The sequence below is a fragment of the Pteronotus mesoamericanus genome, unplaced genomic scaffold (genome assembly GCF_021234165.1).
Source record: "Pteronotus mesoamericanus isolate MK-2021 breed Mesoamerican mustached bat unplaced genomic scaffold, CSHL_Meso_final scaffold_54, whole genome shotgun sequence".
Lineage (NCBI taxonomy): Eukaryota > Metazoa > Chordata > Mammalia > Chiroptera > Mormoopidae > Pteronotus > Pteronotus mesoamericanus.
Window position 1 is genome coordinate 47,399,439 of NW_026555321.1, and position 18,572 is coordinate 47,418,010.

General features: G+C 41.3%; 1 protein-coding gene across 6 annotated transcripts in view; it reads left to right on the forward strand.

Annotated features, from left to right (window-relative positions):
* Nucleotides 1-18,572, forward strand: part of ATXN7 (ataxin 7) — a 134,864-nt gene that overhangs the window by 104,279 nt on the left and 12,013 nt on the right. For all 6 annotated transcript variants that reach the window (XM_054595909.1, XM_054595910.1, XM_054595911.1 and 3 more), the window contains 5 exons: nucleotides 9,120-9,372; nucleotides 11,434-11,693; nucleotides 12,168-12,250; nucleotides 16,430-16,695; nucleotides 18,170-18,368. In XM_054595909.1, coding sequence (XP_054451884.1) covers nucleotides 9,120-9,372; nucleotides 11,434-11,693; nucleotides 12,168-12,250; nucleotides 16,430-16,695; nucleotides 18,170-18,368 — 1,061 coding nt within the window. The remainder of the gene's footprint in view (nucleotides 1-9,119; nucleotides 9,373-11,433; nucleotides 11,694-12,167; nucleotides 12,251-16,429; nucleotides 16,696-18,169; nucleotides 18,369-18,572) is intronic.

Here is an 18,572-nt window from a genome sequence, read left to right on the forward strand (position 1 = left end):
TGAACTGCTTACTCAGACCAGTTTTCTTTGAAACAAGCTGTCTTATGACCATGATTGTGAAGAAATGATGTTATACTTAAAACTGAGGTGATCGGCTGTTACACCATTGAGAACCCCTCATTTCATTTTCTTTAATGAAGTATTTGGATTTTTTAAAAAGCCATTTTAAAAATCTTTGCGAAGAGCTAGCTACAAGTTAAGATGGCAGGGGAGGGGTACCCCCAGATAGTCGGTAAGTTTTTCATATTTCTCACATACTTGAAAGCAAAGTCCAGAAAGAACAGTCCCCATGGGAAGAATTCCTGGCAAGAGGATTATTTGAGGTTGCCATTTTTCTGCTCCTTTCTTAGCAACATTATTTACAGTCCATTGACGCCAGTCCCTTCCCCCACAGGAGTCTCTCTCCCTTGTAATCTGCCCTTTGTGATCTGTTCTCTTTCATGCTGCCGGCCCTGTGAATGGGGTGCTGCAGTGCACCCTGCCCAAAGATGTGGAAATGTCCAGAGACCTGGAGTACTTTAGTGGGCTTTATTTCTGTCATAAAGCCCTGACTCGAAGAGCTTGGTAATTTGATTATAGACCTTTGGCTAAAAGTTGTTTCAAGTGACCCAAGTGCTATAAATGACTCTTTTCTGTGCTTTCCTTTATGCTTTAATTTAAAAACACCTCTGCGTTGGGGGGAGGTGAAATGCAGCTGACAGAAGTTGCAGTTGGAGACTAATTTGTTAGAGCAGCCAGTGTTGAAATCATCCTTTTCAGTTAAATCTCTGTAGTGGAAATGATGCCAAATGCTTTGCAGTAAAAACTTTCTTCCTCGCTGTTTTCCGGTGCTGTTTGTGACACACCTAAGCATACTCTGTGGCTGCCTCCGGCTCCAATTTTGGCTAATTGTCCTTTGAGACACTGCATTTTAGAGAAAAGCTCCGGATTCCCCAACTTGAAATTGGAATATTCCAGGGACAGCCCCAACGATTTACTTACTTTTTAGCATAAGACTACTAATCATGTGCCTGGGGATCCTCAAGAAATTGGATTGAAGAAAAAACAGACTTAGGATTTAAAAAGTATGTGAAAACAACAAGAAGTGGAGTCGTACCACATTTGCTGGTCAGGACACAACAGTGCTTTTAGAAAAGAGGAAGAACATACATAGCAGCCATCCCCAACCTTTTGGCACCAGGGACCAGTTTTGTGGAAGACAGTTTTCCCAAGGACTGGGGTAGGGGGGATGGCTTTATAGCCTGCCACCAGATTCAGCTTGTCACTTGCCAGTAATAAGGTTTTGATATGAGTCTTCAAGCAGTTAATTTAATCTGCAGTCAAACCGCTCTTCTAATCATAATCTGTATTTGCAGCCATTCCCCAGTGCAAGCATCAGCACCTCAGCTTCACCTCAGATCACCAGGCATTAGATTTTCATAAGGAGCACACAACCTAGATCCCTCGCATGCACAGTTCACAGTAGGGTTCATGGTCCTATGAGAAGCTAGTGCCCCTGCTGATCTGACAGGAGGTGGAGCTCAGGTGGTAATGTGAGCACTGGGCAGCAACTGTAAATACAGATGAAGCTTCGCTTGCTCACCTGAGGATCACATCCTGCTGTGCAGCCCAGGGGTTGGGGGACCCCTGATATATAGGGAAAATCTGACAGCGAAAGTCGTGAGAAGACATTATTAAATGCTTTATGCCCATGCATAGTCCATGGTGTGATTTTAAGTGGCATACTAAGTATTTTTTAACAGTTACTAGGAAAAAATATTACTATATCAAACCCAAAGTCCTTTTTAATAGATATTGCTCATAAATGCTAAATTAGGTATGCCTTCAGCCACTGAATTTTGAAAAATTCAGGATGTGGCAGAAGTAACGCCAACCTGAGTGTGGTTGGTGGGTACGTGAATGTGTCACAGAAGATGAACAGCAATTTGATCATTTCACCTAAAATGTCCTGTGGTGTGCTTGAGTGTGAGATTGCTATGTTACAGAATTACATGCTTATGATTTGTTTTAAAAAAAGAGGGAGTGTTATTTGTGCCAGACCCTGTATATTAAGTAAATAATAGTCTAGATAATGTGCAGATACAATAAAAGATCTGGAATGTGATTCCATTTTGAATCTCTAAAGTTTAGAGAAAACACTAATGTGGGGCAAAGTAGTTATGTAAGGAAGAAGTTTTGGGATTTAAAATATGTTTCTTCAGTCCTAATTTATAATCTGCCTCAGGTCCTGATCTGGGATGTTTCTTGGAGGGTAATAGTCCTTATGAAAGACAGGTGATGCCAATTGATATCTATCTCATGAATTGTGTTTGGCGTCCTGAGAATGAAGTATGACAGTTTGGGTTAACTGGAAGCTCTCTAATAGCACATTGCAGTTATTTTTAACCTGGATATCAAAATAAACAATTTAATTTTGTGAAGGGCTTGCTTAGTGAATGACCCAGAGTTTCTAAACTGAGCGTTTTGGTGTATGTAATTGTTACTTGCTATGCCTAGACAAAGGACTTGTACATGTTTACCTGTGTTTTACATCTTATGGCCCTGGGTAGCTTGATTGTTAAAAATCCTTGTAAGTGGGAGCAATTGTGCCCTGGCTGGTAAAGCTCAGTGGATTGAGTGCAGGCCTGTGGACCAAAGGGTTGCTGGTTTGATTCCCAGTCAGGACACATGCCTGGATTGCAGGCGAGGTCCTCGTAGGGGGTGCGCTAGAGGCAACCACACACTGATGTTTTTCTCCCTTTCCCCTTCCTTTTCCCTCTCTCTAAAAATAAAAATAAATAAAATCTTCAAAAAAATAAGTAAATGGGGGCAATTGTAGAGTCTTAGTGTAGAGTCTTAGGGGGGACCTCATAGACCCCATGAAATCATACATTCCTTGAAGTGTGGATTGGTATTTCTCATTAGGCCTTTCCTTACAAAGTATGCACCTGTTTAACCTTTCCTGATCGAATCCATCCAAAAGTGCAACTTTTATTTAGAGAAACATTTGTGAGCTTTAGTAATCATTACTTTGATAATCTGCCTAAAATTTCTACCCTTGGAGATTCATAAACTTGATCTTCACTTTTTTCCATTTCACCTACAATTCTTCCTGAGTGACTCAACTCTGTCAAGAAAATTAGCCAACTTTTATTTATAAAATAATTTTATCTTGAATGAGCATCCTTTTTGGTTCATGTGAATTTATTAAAAATGAATTCTAGGAGTCATTCCTCTGAGCTCTTATCTGAGAAGAATTTAGTATCTTCCTGGACTGACATATGAACTAAATCTGTATCACATTGGTTAAGATAACTTAGAGTAAAGTGGATTTGGTTTGTTCTTAAGTGATTTCTGCCTGCTTTGATAATCAGCAGGACTTTCTCACTTAAGTCTGTAACTGGCATCACCTGAACTAGTAGGGGGCATCTGTCTTACTCTCTATTGAGTTCCCAGTACCTGGTCCATAATCAGTCTTGGGATGCAGGCTTTACAACTCTGTCATTTAATCCCCAATAGCCCTGCAAGGTAGGCTTGACGGATGAAGAGGCTGCCAAGGTAGGTGGAGTCGGTTCATTGTCTAGGGTCACCAAGTTAGTAAGTGGCAGAATAAGAAAGAATGTGAACTCACGTGGCTCCAAAGTTCCTGCCCTTTCAGGTGACCTATAAAAAAGTATTTTTATTTTACTTTGTATTCTATTCAGGCTGGTTAGTTACTCAATCATTCCACATCCAGACTATGCACAACAGCCCTGAACCTCTGTTGAAAAGGCAGTCAGGACTAGAGAAGCATGCATAATTGTGTTGATTGATAGGGGCCAGCCTAACCCTATAGAAGAGGTATTTCCTGCTCCTACTGGTGGTTCTTTATAGAACATAGTTATCTCAGAACTTTGTAAGGTGAGTCTTTTTTAGCCAAGTCAGACCAGCACTACTGGCACTTTCTACCGAAATTTACTCTTCAAATCATCTTTGATGTTTTATGACCCCCCTGAGCGCAAAAAAAAAAAAAGAGAGAGAGAGAGAAACGAACAAACTATACTGGCTGACAATCATAGCTAATCTTTAGGATAGCGCCTTCCAAAATAGAAAGGTGAAATCCTGGGTTTTCCTTAAACAGATTCAGGATCTTCACCCCAAGTTTACCAAAATTCCATCTTGACTCTGTTGTATGTTCAGCCTTGACCTTGTAGTATTTTCAGCCTATGCACTGTTTTGTGCTAACAGTTAGCCTGCTTTTGCTGAGCAGTTGGGAAGATGGGCTTCTTACTGATACGTAATCTAACCCTCTCACCTTCACCCTTCCTTCCATTCTGCCTTTGGACCATACACAAAGGCTTGCTATTATGCCACCTAAGGGCAGATAGATTGTAGTGTGGTTTTAGCCTGAGTGCTGGAGTCAGCTTTCCTGGGATTGCATCAGAACTCTGCCTCTTTGAAAAGGTTGGACATATAGTCTTCTAGATATTTTTCAAGCATGAATGGTTTGAAGTTAAAGTTTGCTTAGACTGCTTTTTATTTTTGCACCCTAACTTTCACAGTTGTGCATTATAAATTATTTTTAGTTATTCTCAAAGCATTATCTATTTTTGACTTAAAAAGACCTAAGTATTTGGTTTGAGTTCCTTTCTGGTTTGTACTTGGGTGTCAATACTTCTGTGCGTGTGTGCGCACATGCATTTATATATATGTATATATTTTTATATATATTTAAATCTCAGCATGATTCCTAAATTACAGTCTCAGTATTTGTGCTTGTTTTCCACTTTGGAAGGCTCAAAGAAAGCTGTGCTTTCCCCTCTCCCCAGTATCCTGCCCTTCCCTTCAGTGGTGTCACATATTCAAGCCACAAGAGGAAAGAAAGAAAGCCCGATGCATCCATATCTTGCTGTCTCTTTCTCTATCTTCACATCTGTCTGTCTACCAAGTCTTCCTTGCCCCCGACACACACCCATGTATCTTTCTCTTCCTCTTGTCTGTCTGTCTCTGTATCTGTGTGTTTGTTGGTCTCCCTTTTGCTGGAGTCATTCAAAGTGCCCTACTCATTCAGGGACAAGGGTGTGCTTTCTCTGGGCCTGTTCCACACCCTAGAGAAAGGAGTGCTTTGGAAATTCAACTTTGATTTCTCACCAAACCACAGTGTAGTTATGCTTAGCACCTGGCCACCAGTTTGTCCACTTAATGTAAGGTCCCTAACCCCACCCATAACTTACCCATTTCACTTTTGATCTTGGAACATGCACTGTTCAAAATCTTATGAAAAATAAAGGCCCACAGTGAAAACAGTGAGAAGAATCCAACTCAACTATAACTGAATTAGGTTTTTCCTCTTTGCTTTCTCATAAAGGGAAAACCAGATGCTGCCTTTCCAGAGGATAAGTTACCAGACTGTGATGTGAAGGAACAACTCACTTCAGCAACATGAGAAGGATTTGAGCTGGCACTTTGCAGCCAGAATCTTAGAGAGCGAGCAAGCGAGCGCAAGCGCGTGCCTGTTTCAAGTTTTAGTGAATGAAAGAATTTCACATGATACATTGTCATTCTCCGTTTTTAAATAGCTTTTACTGTTGAATAGAAAATACAATTTTTTGGAAATGTTATTTATATATCAGCTGACTTTTAATGTTAGGAAGCTTTGAATCTCGATTTTGTAGTGCAAAATCCCATTTCAGGAATTAATAAACAAGAAAAGAATTAACTAAGAAAACATTAACTGAAGAAAATGGGGAGAGTGGACTATGATAGGAATAGAAAGTTGAAAGGACAAGCTTGGCATTACGATCAGTTATGCTATAACACAACACACGTTCCTTAAAAAGTACTACACTATGCAGAATTCTGCACTAAAAACCACATCAGACTCACTGATAAAATTGGGTTATGGACACAACACTCAAAAATTAATTCAGTGAGCCCTGGCTGGGTGAATTGGTTGGAGTGGTGTCCCATACACCAAAAGGTTCCATACTGGTCAGGGCACATGTGGGAGGCAACCAATCGATGTTTCTCTCTCACATTGATGTCTCTCTCTCCCCCCCCCCCACCCCCTCAAGTCAATAAGCATATCCTCTGGTGAGGGTGTAAAGGGAAAGGAAAAAAAAAAACTTCAGTGACACACAGAAAAAAATAGGAACCTAACAAAAAATAGGAATACAGCTTTAACATAGATTAAATGGTTAAAAAATACATAAATACTAGAATAAATATGGCAGTTTACCTTGAAAATGACCTGACATTTACTTCTAGAAGTAGGTGTTGGGAGGATTGCAAGCTTGTGAGCTGTTGTGTGCTGGTGAGAGGACGGTGCTCTGCAATCAGTGGGTGGTTGTAGCACTAGATGTAGATGAATGTGACTCCTCACATCCATGGTGACCAGTGGATGTGAGGAAAATTTTATGTTTCCCATGGGGTTCAATTCAGCTGCATATAGGTTTCTGCAGTCATCTAGTGCTTCCGTCACTTGCAAAAGCAAGATTTCATTATGCTCAAATTGTTTTTTTAGTGTATCAGTGACTTTGAAATAAGTTTATGTTCTCAAAACAAGCATTGTAGTAGAACTTATTTAATTAGATGATAATTTTATTTACATCATTTGATATCAAGAGAAAATATATCACATTTACCTGAGACACTTGGCTTGAGAATTCTGATACCCAGAGGATAGAAAGGAGTATTACTTCCTGAGAGTCCAAGGTCTGGTAGGGTTTTTCACCCTTTGCATACCACATTGTATTCCTTTAGTTCACTGCCACTGGGATACACGAGATTCTATATATATAATCTCTGATATATCTATATCTATCTATATCTATATACCAGAAAAATATGTGTAGCAAGCTTACCAGACCTGTTGTTTCATAGATACTAACTACAGTTTTGGAAAACTCTCTCTCAAGTGAGGTATTGTGCCATTTGCTGGGCCATCCGAAAATGGGTTAGGGAGCAGTTTCAGGTTGTCCCTGCCACAGAGGCTGGCACTGCTCTGATGAAAGGATGGAATACTAGGAATTACCTGTACGAAAACTGTCCTGTCCAAAATCCCAATAATGTCCTCATAAGAGACTGGTTAATATTAAACTAAGGAGGAGTAGGGAACAGTAGAGTTGATCATTTAAATTAAAATGTTGAGCACAAAGTAGTATTTTATGTGGCTTTGGTAAGAGCAGTGAAAATAGTTTGCAGTTGATAGAAGTTTGAAAATACTAGTTGAGGACCAGTAGCGGCAGTGAGCTTTAACAAACCCTGAAATATAGTGCCGTGTGCCAAGTAGTGTTCTCAGTGCTATGCAGATGTTGTGGTTAATGGTGTTTGAGGCATTAGCCTGGTCTAAGGCAGGCGCTCAATCTTGGCTGCCCTGGGAGCTTGTATGCGTCTGGATGCCCAGGCCACACCCCAAACCAGTTCAATCACAATCTCTTGAGAGCGGGACTCAGGTATCACTATTTTTTTAAGCTCATTTAGTTATGCCAATATGTAGCCAAGATTGAGAACTTACTGGCCTAGGACCAATTGAAAAATCATTCTTACTCACAGGAAAAGCTGTGTCGATCATGCCAATTTTAATTGAAGGTCTGCACTGTCCCATGCCTTACAAGGGAAGAGGACTAAGTTGTGGCTTAGGGAAGCTTCACCATTCGAGGCAGGCAGCAGAATGGAGACAGGTTTACAGTCCTGGCTGGCAAGTCTTTATGCCTGGAAGGGTATTCAGAGTGCTTGGGATCACAGACGATAGAGAAACTAAATTTAAAAACCTTGGGTGTCAAATTTGGAAAATTATTAAACAAGTTATTTTAAGTTTAATAATTTTATTAAACTTTCTTATGCACAACGTTCTTATCAAGAAAGGGGTGAGGAGCAACTGACCCTCATAAATCACTGTCAATTTAGCCTCTCTAACCTGGTTGTGGCCTTTGTGCAGTCACCTTGGAGAGTTTGAATTTTGACTGTAGATAGCATGATAATTTTATACTGGTGTAGAGCAGGTTCTTAAGTACCTCATAAAGCATTGTTGAGCGGATGTCCTGGGAACAAGTCATCACAGCTCTTTAGAGAGGCTCAAGACTGGCATAGAAAGATCTTTGGAAATAAACCATTTAAGCGATGTGTATAGTCACTGAGTCTGATATGCCTAATTTTTGAAATACTCATGGAGTTTCCATATTGTGATAAGTAAATGTTGGACCACATACATTTTAAAACTTAGAGTTAAGCAAATGTGTCATTTTAAATTACAAGTTTAAATGAAGGCAGGCACTAAGCTACCATCATAAGGTACTTAAGTAGATAATGTTACTAAGTAATTTACCTGTTTCCAATGGTAACATTCTTCAGCTTCTCTTGATTTATTTAATATGGATTACCTTACCCAGAAAACCCGATTCTCCATGGGATAGACTTATTTTCAGTTATACCTGTGTAGCTTCTACTTAAGCATGCATTACTTCCTGGTACAAACACCAGCCACAGCTATCTGTGGTGTTTTTGTCTTGTGCCTTTGGCATCTGCGTGGTGTGAACAGGAGCTATGCCATCTGCAGTTGAGTGAGATGACTAAAAAAGGGGGGAGTGAAATGATTCACTGGAAAATTTCAGCACAGATTCTTAAATAATGATAAGATAACCCTAGAAACATTCTTATTTGGTGTCATATGCTAGTGGGTAGTGACAGAAAAAAAATGAAGGCACAACATGTGTCTTAACATTTTGCTATTTTGAAAATTGGAGAGGTACTTTGCTAGAAAGGAAGAATGAATTCAGTAAGGTGTTAATTAGCAGAGTTCTGCAGATGAATGAATAATTTTTCTCTCTGACTACAAGTTGGAGCCAGTGAGGTTCATGTCCAAAACCCAATATTCTTGGGTTTAGAATGGCTGTTTAATTTCCTAATGGCTATCTATGAATTATAAAGCTCTTTATGCTGAAATGTTTCCTCAGCAAAATGATCAGTTCCTGGAATCCTAAGTAAGTCTGGGGTCTAGATAAGCCATTTGTGAAGGCTGCAGAATTCCATATATGTTTTTACTTAGTGAGGCATCTTTGAATCTAAAATGTGTTGTATTTCAGGGGACTTTTCCAGGATTCCACTGGAGACATTCCTGAAACATGGTGTCTTTTTTTCTTTTTCTTTGTTTTCCTTTTCAGAAAGAAGACATAGCTCATCCAGCAAGCCCTCTTTGGCGGTTCCTCCCACATCAGTATTCTCCTTCTTCCCTTCTCTGTCCAAAAGCAAAGGCAGCAGTGCCGGTGGAAGCAGCCGCTGTGCCAGCGGAGGTGTTCTCAGCACATCCTCATTAAGTTCCAAGCTGTTGAAATCACCCAAAGAGAAATTGCAGCTCAGGGGGAACACCAGGCCAATGCATCCCATTCAGCAGAGTAGAGTCCCCCATGCTAGAATGTGAGTATGGCCAAGAGGATCCTTAATGCTTAACTGGTGCAAGAAGAGCTGTGCATACCAGTCATTTGAGAGTATCTTAGCATCCTGAGGAAGAGAGCCCACTTTGGGGAAAATTTAAATATATGTTGTTCCTTTTTGTTTCCCTATCATATCTTGGACAACTTTACAAAGTAGTAGTTGCATTAATTGTAAGGTGAATAACACATATTTATTGCTCCTTTATTGTGTACCACCTATTGAAGCTTATCTCTGTGCATGTATTGTCATATAATTACCAAGACAACCCTATGAAATAGATATTGTTGTTATCCCCCCTTTTCCAGATAAGAAGACAGTATAGAAAGGTTGAGGAGCTTTCGCTAAGGAACTCTTATTCAAATCCTGGGTTCAAATCCCCACTCTGTCACTTCCTGGCTGTACGGCCTTGGACATGACACTGCTTTTCTTAAAAGTCTAAAAATAACAACCATTATGCAGGATCATTGGGAACAGTAGGATTAATATATTAGAGCCAAGTATCTGGCATAGTGTCTGGCCCACAGGAGAAAGTAAATAAGTAGATGCTGGTGCTTCTGCTGCTGCTGTTGGTAATAGTAGGAATAAAAGGAGAAGAGACTCCCAGATGTTGTACCAAGATTTTCCGGGACCTGCAGAGCAAATAGGGAAGCAGTGCTTCCTCCCCAGTCCTAGGTTCACATCACCGTACTGTGGCAATGAGGGAAGATTGGGAAAGTTTGCACCTGCCAGCCAGGTGAGGCTTCAGCAAGTTTCCACAGTGGACCCGCAGATTGGCAGGCCTCTATGTCACATGAGGGAGCCACCGTGCCCTCCCAAAGAAGCATGTCTTGCCTTTTCTCGGCATCCCTCAGCCTTCCTGGCAGCAGCTTTACCCTGGCCTGCCTCCCTCTGCAGAGTATGCCCCATCTCAGTCCCAGGTCTGAGAATCTGACGAATCTCAGGGCAGCGTTCCCCACCCTCTGCTCCTCAGGGACACTCCAGCTGGGAGCAGCCCTGGCATCTTGCAGTGTCTTTTCTCTGTCAGGCTGTCTCAGGTACAGCTGTTTGGGGCTGTTTGTCCTGGTTGCTAAGCCCCCAGCCTCTGCTCATCTGTCAGAAGTGCAAGGACAGCAATCTTGGCTTTCGTTCCTAGAGCTGTCTGAAAGCCAAAGAAAATGCCAGCACAGCGTGTAAGTCACTTGCCAGCTTAACAGCTGTTAGAGCACTGCCTCTACTGAACAGAGTTTATAAAACCTCATCAATCTAAATCTTACTTGAAGCTGGGCTCTAGAGAGGGACCAGGCCAACTGTTAGCTTTGTACCAACATTTGCCACCCAAGTAATTGTGTCAGTAAGATGCTAAGAGAAATCAGTTCTTTGGTTATGGCACAGGTACTCATTTAGTGCTCCCCAGCTGTGTACCAGGCACCAATATTTCAAGCTTCCATATTAGAAACCTTTTTCAGGGACACAGAATTATCACTTCAGTAACACATCATTTACTAATTAAACATGTTCTTATTCATTAACACAAACAGAGAGCCTCTTTTTGGAGATACCTTGTTAGGTTTATTTGAGTTCTTGTAAGTCCTTAATGACATTTCTTAGAAATACTCTTTAATTCCATGTTATTTTCTTTGCTCACTCAGTTTCCTTTGTTTTGATGGGCCCTTTTTAAAAACAGTTCTCAGAGACATTCTCTACAGGTCCTGCAAATGTTCTTTCATCCTTTTAGACCTTTCCATATTTTGCTGCTTGAAGGAATTACATTGGGTATCAGGTCTATATCTCCTATAGGCTCCTGTGTAAGATCATTCTGGAATGATGAAAGAGCAGATAACTGTAGTGGTTTCTGAAGCTCTTTGCCTCACCAAAAGGGCTTATGGACTGAATAAGTGTGTACTTTCTTGAGTTTTATGGGTAGTCCTAACAAATTTTCATAAGGTGCCTTTGGGAGCCTAGCTCTGTGCAGTGCACAGATAGATCCAGGCTCTCTCCCATCCCTCTGGCTCACTGGGGCCTCATGGCACTTAGGTACTGGTGTTCTCGCTTCCCCTACCACAGCATGACACCCTCTGTTAAAGTGGAGAAGATTCATCCGAAGATGGATGGCACACTACTGAAATCTGCGATGGGGCCAACCTGTCCTGCTACTGTGAGTTCCTCAGTCAAGCCTGGCCTTAACTGCCCCTCAATACCAAAGCCAACCTTGCCTTCACCTGGACAAATTCTGAATGGCAAAGGGCTTCCTGCACCACCCACTCTGGAAAAGAAGTCTGAAGATAATTCTAGTAACAGAAAATTTTTAAATAAGAGATTATCAGGTAACTTTAATTTTCTCTTAGTGCTTCTCTTTTTCTTAATTGGCCATTCTTAGGAGAGCAAAGGTACTGCTATCATTAAGTCTTCTTTTTAAAACTGGTCAACTTCATCTTTAGGAGGAATTTCCTTAAGTAGTATGCTTGACCTTTTCACTGTTGGTTTCAAAGTGCATGGGTATGTGGGTAAGGTAAAAATAGCTTTCAAGTGATGCATTTCTGAATGGAGTAATGCAGTAATGCTGACTTTAACAGTCTATTTCCTGTCACCTAGTAGCAGTAATTCCCACTCTCTTAGTGATGTCACTGCTTATTTTTTAGTACTCACACATTGTTCAGTTTATATTTATTGATAAATGTGGTCAATTTTATTCAAGTTATAATTTGTCTGTTTTTAAGATTTCTCCTCTTTGCTTATTTACAAAATAAGAAAAGGGAGTGTTTGTTGAGCCCTTTGTAATGTCTGTGTGCTTTTGACAGAAAGAGAATTTGATCCTGACATACACTGTGGGGTTATCGATCTCGACACCAAGAAGCCCTGCACCCGGTCTTTGACATGCAAGGTAGGTTGCCTCCTGGACAGAGGTGAATGCCCTGGCAAGCTCAGGGAGCTGGGATAGATGGCATTGCTCCCAAGTCCATAACCCAGAAGGGATCGAATCTGTGGATTGTTCTGAATTTTATAAATGAAGGAATAACTTGGTTTTGATGAGAAAGCCTCACATTTAGAAAACATGAAGTCTGTTGTAAACGGCAATCTTCAGAGAGGTTTTGTTTCCAGCGAGCAGTATTGTATCCAGGGGAATAGTGTTCTTCCTTAATCAATCTGTTGTTTACAAAGATTTTTAATGTTTATTCAGAGAAACTTAATACAAGAGGCAACCCTTTAATGTTTAAATTATCCTGACTTAGAGCAAGTCCAGAAATTTCCTTTGAATATATATGAGCAGTTTTAAAATGTATTTATAATCTGTGATTCTTAAATTTTAAAGAGCCACTTCAATATTTTGTGAATCTTAGATAGCCTTATTATTCTAGGTTTTTTTTGTTTTGTTTTGTTTTGTTTTTTAATATTAGGTGCCTTGGCCAGCATGGCTCAGTTGGTTGGGTGTTGTCCTGCAAACCAGGAGGTCTCCAGTTCAATTCCCATCAGCCCACATGCCTGGGTTTTGGCCTCCATGCTCTCCCCCCGGTTGGGGCACTTACAGAAGGCACCCAGTCAACGTTTCTCACATTGATGTTTCTCTTCCTCTCTTTCTGCCTGCCTTCCCCTCTTTATAAAAAATAAAATAATTTTTTGAAAATATTAGGTAACATACAGTCTAATTTATATGTAAACTAAGAAAATGTAATGATCCTTCTTTCTGTCCTGAGGTTTCCTTTTAAATGGCATTTTTATAACAAGAAGACAAAATGTTCGTTATAAAATAAGGGTTGTTGATGTAGGGTGGCTTCCATGTGTCAGCTCACCTGCTGCATAAATGAACATATGTATGTTTATTTGCATTTCTCTGGAGAGTGTCCCCAACTACCCTTCAGCAAAATTCTAAAAGTATTAAGAATCACTACATTGAAGTATGTACTTTAAAACTCCTTGTTTGAAGGAGGGGTTAAACCTTATAAAAATTAGTCTTTTAAAAGTTAATAAAATTGTTAGGGTATTATTTTAAATTTTACCAAAAATTGTGTTTGAATAAAGGACTTCAGGCTCCACTCCACCCCTAAACAGTGGAGGAATATTATAAATTCCCAGAAATGGGAAATGTAACTTCTTAGTGTTTTCTTTTTTTATTTAAATTTCTGATTTATTACATAGATTTTTATCTTACAACAATGATTCTGATCCTTTGGGGAAAGGGGTTGGTCATGGGCATCTTTAAATGTATCTTAACTTTTTTAAAATCACAAGTCCTCATACCTGAGGAAGAAACGTATGTAAACACATGTATATTCTGAATCTTACATTCTTTTTTTTTTTTTTAAACCCGACTTTTTGACACTTCCACTGAGATGTCCAAAGTTTACCCATCCCAAACTGAACTTTTGATCTCGAATTTTGCATTGTATTTCAGGATTTGTTGGGCATTCCCACTGCAGGCCCACCCCTGAATCTCTAGGTTAAAAACTCTTAGCTCAGAACAAATTTTGTTTTATACAATAATTAAACACGTATACTGGTGTGTAGTTGTTCTTTGAAGACAGCCATTTGAGCTCTGCAGGATTGTGTCCACGTTAGCCGCCCCTAAGGAACTTGTGAAGACGTGCCTTTGCCCTGCTGCACATCATCATCGTAGTTTGCCATCCCCTGTGCTTTCTTCCTGCCTACCTGACTCTCAGTAACACAGGTTTCTCAGTGTTATGATACTTATGGTCAATGATGAATGCTTTCTTTTTCCAGCATCCTTTCTTTTAATCCTCTCTGAGGCATACTGGTGAACCAAAAAGCTCTATCAACTCAGAATCTGCAGGGGTTTGTTTGACGAGCCTTCTTCCTGAACCTTTATTGATGGTGAACTGACATGATGTGGATCCTGCATTTTTCTCCCACCTTCCTTTTGAAATCATGTGTGCCCTCCATGTGTTAAGGGTGTCAGTACTGTCTGTGGTATGGTGCTGATCTTGTCATCACATTAATAGATATCTTCAGCCCTGGCATGTCATGAGTTCAGCATAGAACTGGCATAAATTGCAGCATCTTGGCAGACCTGCCCTTTCATAGAATGTCCTTCCTTTCTTCCTGTGCCCTGTTGGTGCTTCACCCTTTTCTGCCTCTGTGGCCTGAATCTATTCAGCTGTGGTGGGCTAAACATGCTTGAGTGCCTTGCTGAATGTCCCCCACCTTACTGCCCAGGTCTCTCCTGTCATCAACTTAGAACATTGTCCCTTCTCTTTGCTGTCAGGGCATCTGCTTGCTTCGACTCCTATTTCTTGTTCCCCGTTGTCTGCCTGCCATTCTCACTGTCCCCTCCTTGTTTTCCCATCTGCCCAATGTCCTGTGCTATCCATGCAAATAGATTTTGAGTTCACAAGCCAGAGGATACCAGGGTTTAACAAAATCAGGGCATGTCCCCCTAACCTTGTGGGGCTTGCAGTCTAATGAGAGAGGTGGAGATTAATCTGATAATCCACTCAAGTGTCAAGTTACAGATGATGAGTGAAAAATGGAAAGAGGGCTGTGTTATAACAGCCTTCAGTGGATAGGCTGGGCCAGGGAAGCCTCCTTTGCCACAAGAACGGGGGCAGAAATCCACATGATTTATCTGGGCAAAAAGTGGGGGGGGGGGGGGGAGAGAGGAAATACCTTTGGCAATGGGCAGACCTTAGCATCTGAAAGACAACCAGAAGACTGAACAGAAGGAGGAGGCACTTGATACCAAAAGATCAGAGGGCGTGGGTAAGTGGCTCAGAAGCCTAGTTACACAGTCAGTCTTTATCCTGTGAGCTTAGGCAGAGTATTGATAAGGGTTGGGAGCATCAGATTTGTGTTTGGAAGGCTCCTTAGCACCCAGTGGAAATACTATTTACTCTTCAAACCGAGCTGGGAAAATATTAATCATCCCTGACTACTTTTTTCACCTGGCTTTTCTCTGCTAAGCACCAGGGAACATTCAAAGATAAGGAGAGGCTTCTAAATCTGGCTGAAGAGACAGACATGTGTACCAATGATGTTATGTATTCATTTGTTCATTCGACACATGTTGGAGGACCATTATTTTTATATACTTTTTGTTTGAAGCATTGATTGAATGCCAGGTGTTGTCCTAGTTGCCGGTATAACACTGAACAAAATAGTTCCTTGTCTTCATTTAGATTACTATCTTGTAGATATATTACATATTAAAGAAAATTGTCAAAATTTAAAAAGAACCTAAGCACATTTATCTGTCTGTGCCAGATTAGATTCTGGGTGTACACAGTTCGCATTGTGTCTAAGGAGGAGGTAGGTCGTTACTGAATTTCAAAAGAGCAATAGAGGCCTAATTCCTCTTAAACCCCTTAAAGTTTGGCAAACATGTAAACCTGTAGAACAACACATTTGTATAATGAATAGAGCCATGAATGCACATGAAGTATCATTTGCAGTAGTTTGTAACATAAGAGAGAGAAGGAAATATGTGGATGAATTTACTGATATTTCGGATTCACTGTGCTTTTATGTCTCTTGTCCTGTCAGCCTTATAGGACTTTACTCGGCCTTAGCAGTCCCTATCTCTGGGTTGCTTTGAGCCACTCTCTCTCAGTAAATGGCATTTTCATTGCAGTGTAGAGAAACAGTTGTGTTTAGTTTTCATTCTCTGACAGCCACTAAAAGACTTTCTGATACATATTTTGTGGAATAATTGTTTCTTCCCTTTAACATTTAAAACTCTGAATGACACAAAGAGGGATTTTTTCTAATGGAGTTAATAAGAGCCCAGTAAAGGAATTGTTCCTGTTGCACCTGCATGCTTCTACAGTTTTTGCTCAGTGACATACCAGTGGCGCAGCAAATATTCTGTCTTTCTTCTGGCAGAAAAAAATCACCAAACTCTTGTATGTGTGGAACCTGGGATATGTGCCTTTCTTCTAGCTGAAGAAAAAAGATCATACTCATCTTTTTTAGCTTATCATATGTTGAGCAGCCTTTGACTGTGCCCACTATGGTCTAGATTGCTTTTTTATTGGGAATGGTGTTTTTGGATAAATGACAGAAAAAATTATTACTGAGATAACCTCAGTTTCTATATTTTTTTGGTCTGCAGACACATTCCTTAACCCAGCGGAGGGCTGTCCAGGGTAGAAGAAAACGATTTGATGTGTTATTAGCCGAGCACAAAAACAAAACCAGGGAAAAGGAATTGATTCGCCATCCGGACTCTCAGCAACCAACGCAGCCTCTCAGGGACCCGCATCCCGCCCCTCCTAGAACTTCACAGGAGCCACACCCAAACTCTCATGGAGTGATTCCTTCCGAATCAAAGCCTTTTGTAGCTAGTAAACCTAAACCTCAAACCCCCAGTCTTCCAAGGTAAGCCGAGTTTCCCAACTCTTTCCGCATTCAGAGAACAGATTATATACACAGTAAAACCCCAGTGTGGTCATGATGTCAGGCTCACTATGAGAAGATGAGATGTTTTTAAATTGGGGTTTACTCTAAGGAAAAAAAAAATTTTGAGTTCATCGTTGGTCTCTCTTGGCCCAGTGCTAGCAGCAGAATAAAGCTAGAATTATCTGCCCTGCTCCTGCTCAGTGGTCTGTGTCTCTTAAGCCCACTGAGCAGGGCTGACACTTGGGTCCTGCCTGCCCGTTAGTGACTAGAACATTTCCCATGGCTTTGGCAGCAATTTCGCATTCATTTGTCTTGCTTCTTTCAAAGTGCAGCAGTGGCAATCCCTTGCTGGGGACAGACATTCAGCCTGAGTTTATTCAGCATTGATTTATCAACATATTTTTTTCATTCATTCATGTATGACTTTGGCCTAAACATGTATTAGGCATGTTAGCCATGCACTAAGCCATGGATCAGAGTGTTTTATTGCAAACTTACCATACATGTGCCTCAGAGACAGTGCTGGTGGGCTGCATATGTGTATGTCTGTGCTTGTGTACTTAACCAAGTTGAAGTAAAGGACTTTGTACCCAATTTCCTGAGGGAGGGAAAAGAGAAAGGCATAGAAAACAAGGCCTCTAATGTTGGCCGTGGGCAGCAAGGGCTTCTACTTAGGAATGTGCAAACCCGTGTTGCCATTGCCTCACATTTTACACTCACATGTCTGATCCTTGAAATTGTCACGTGAAGGGTGGAAGTGCCTCCTGCATGGAAACCCAAGCGTGAGCTTGAGCCTGTTCCAACATGAACCCTCTCAATTCTGAGCAGCACGGTAAAAGAGCAGTCCAGGAGGCTCTCCAGAGAGTGGCCAGGCCCCGGCATGATTCCTTAGCAAGTCCTTTCTTTGGCCGTTTTCTCATTGAAGTTTTTCCATCTATAAAAAAGTAAGCTTCATTCTAGAACCACTAGGCCTTTGTATACGGAGAATAAAATACATTGCTGTCTCAGATCACTTTTTCACATAAAGTAGTAATGCTGCCTAGTTATTTTATCACCTCCTGTCCCTCTTAGGTTATTGTAGAGCATTTTGTCAGTTAATCTCATCCATTGTTTTAGTAACCCAAAACCAGGTGAAATTTGAAGAAGAATCAAAGAAAGGGTTCTCAAATTTTCCTTCCTTTGGGGAGACCAGGAGGATCTGAGCCCCCAAGTGGCTGTAGAAAGGAGAGTTAGTTATAAGTTCCCTGGGCTAGACCTGGTACACAGCTGCATTTGACATCCTGCAGTTCAGGGGAGAGGATTCTTCACTCCTGGGCCATCTGGCTCAGGTTTGCCCAGTGCTAGAGGTGGTCCCAGATCCCTAGGTGGTTTTGGATACATTGTTGTATCTGAGTTAAGGCAGCTGATTCCCAGACATGTTATCTGATCAGTGCTGCACTTTCTACTCACCAAGGCCTCCAGGCTGCCCTGCTCAGCAAGGTGGGAGTGCCCCCATTGACCCTCCTCCAGTCCATGAATCTCCACACCCTCCCCTGCCTGCCACTGAGCCAGCTTCTCGGTTATCCAGTGAGGAGGGAGAAGGCGATGACAAAGAAGAGTCTGTTGAAAAACTGGACTGTCATTATTCAGGTCATCATCCTCAGCCAGCATCTGTAAGTTCCACACTCCGCATCAACCCTCCCCGTGCAGCAGGGATGAGACACTGCAGGGTGGTGCGCCAGGGGCCTCGGCCTGCCCATATGCGTGGGGCGCGGTCAGGGTATGAGGGCAGCTCAGCACAGGGTGCCCCAGAGGCAGCATGTACTGTGCTTGGGAAATCTCATGCTTTTCCCCTTCTCTCCATGAAACTCAGGGCC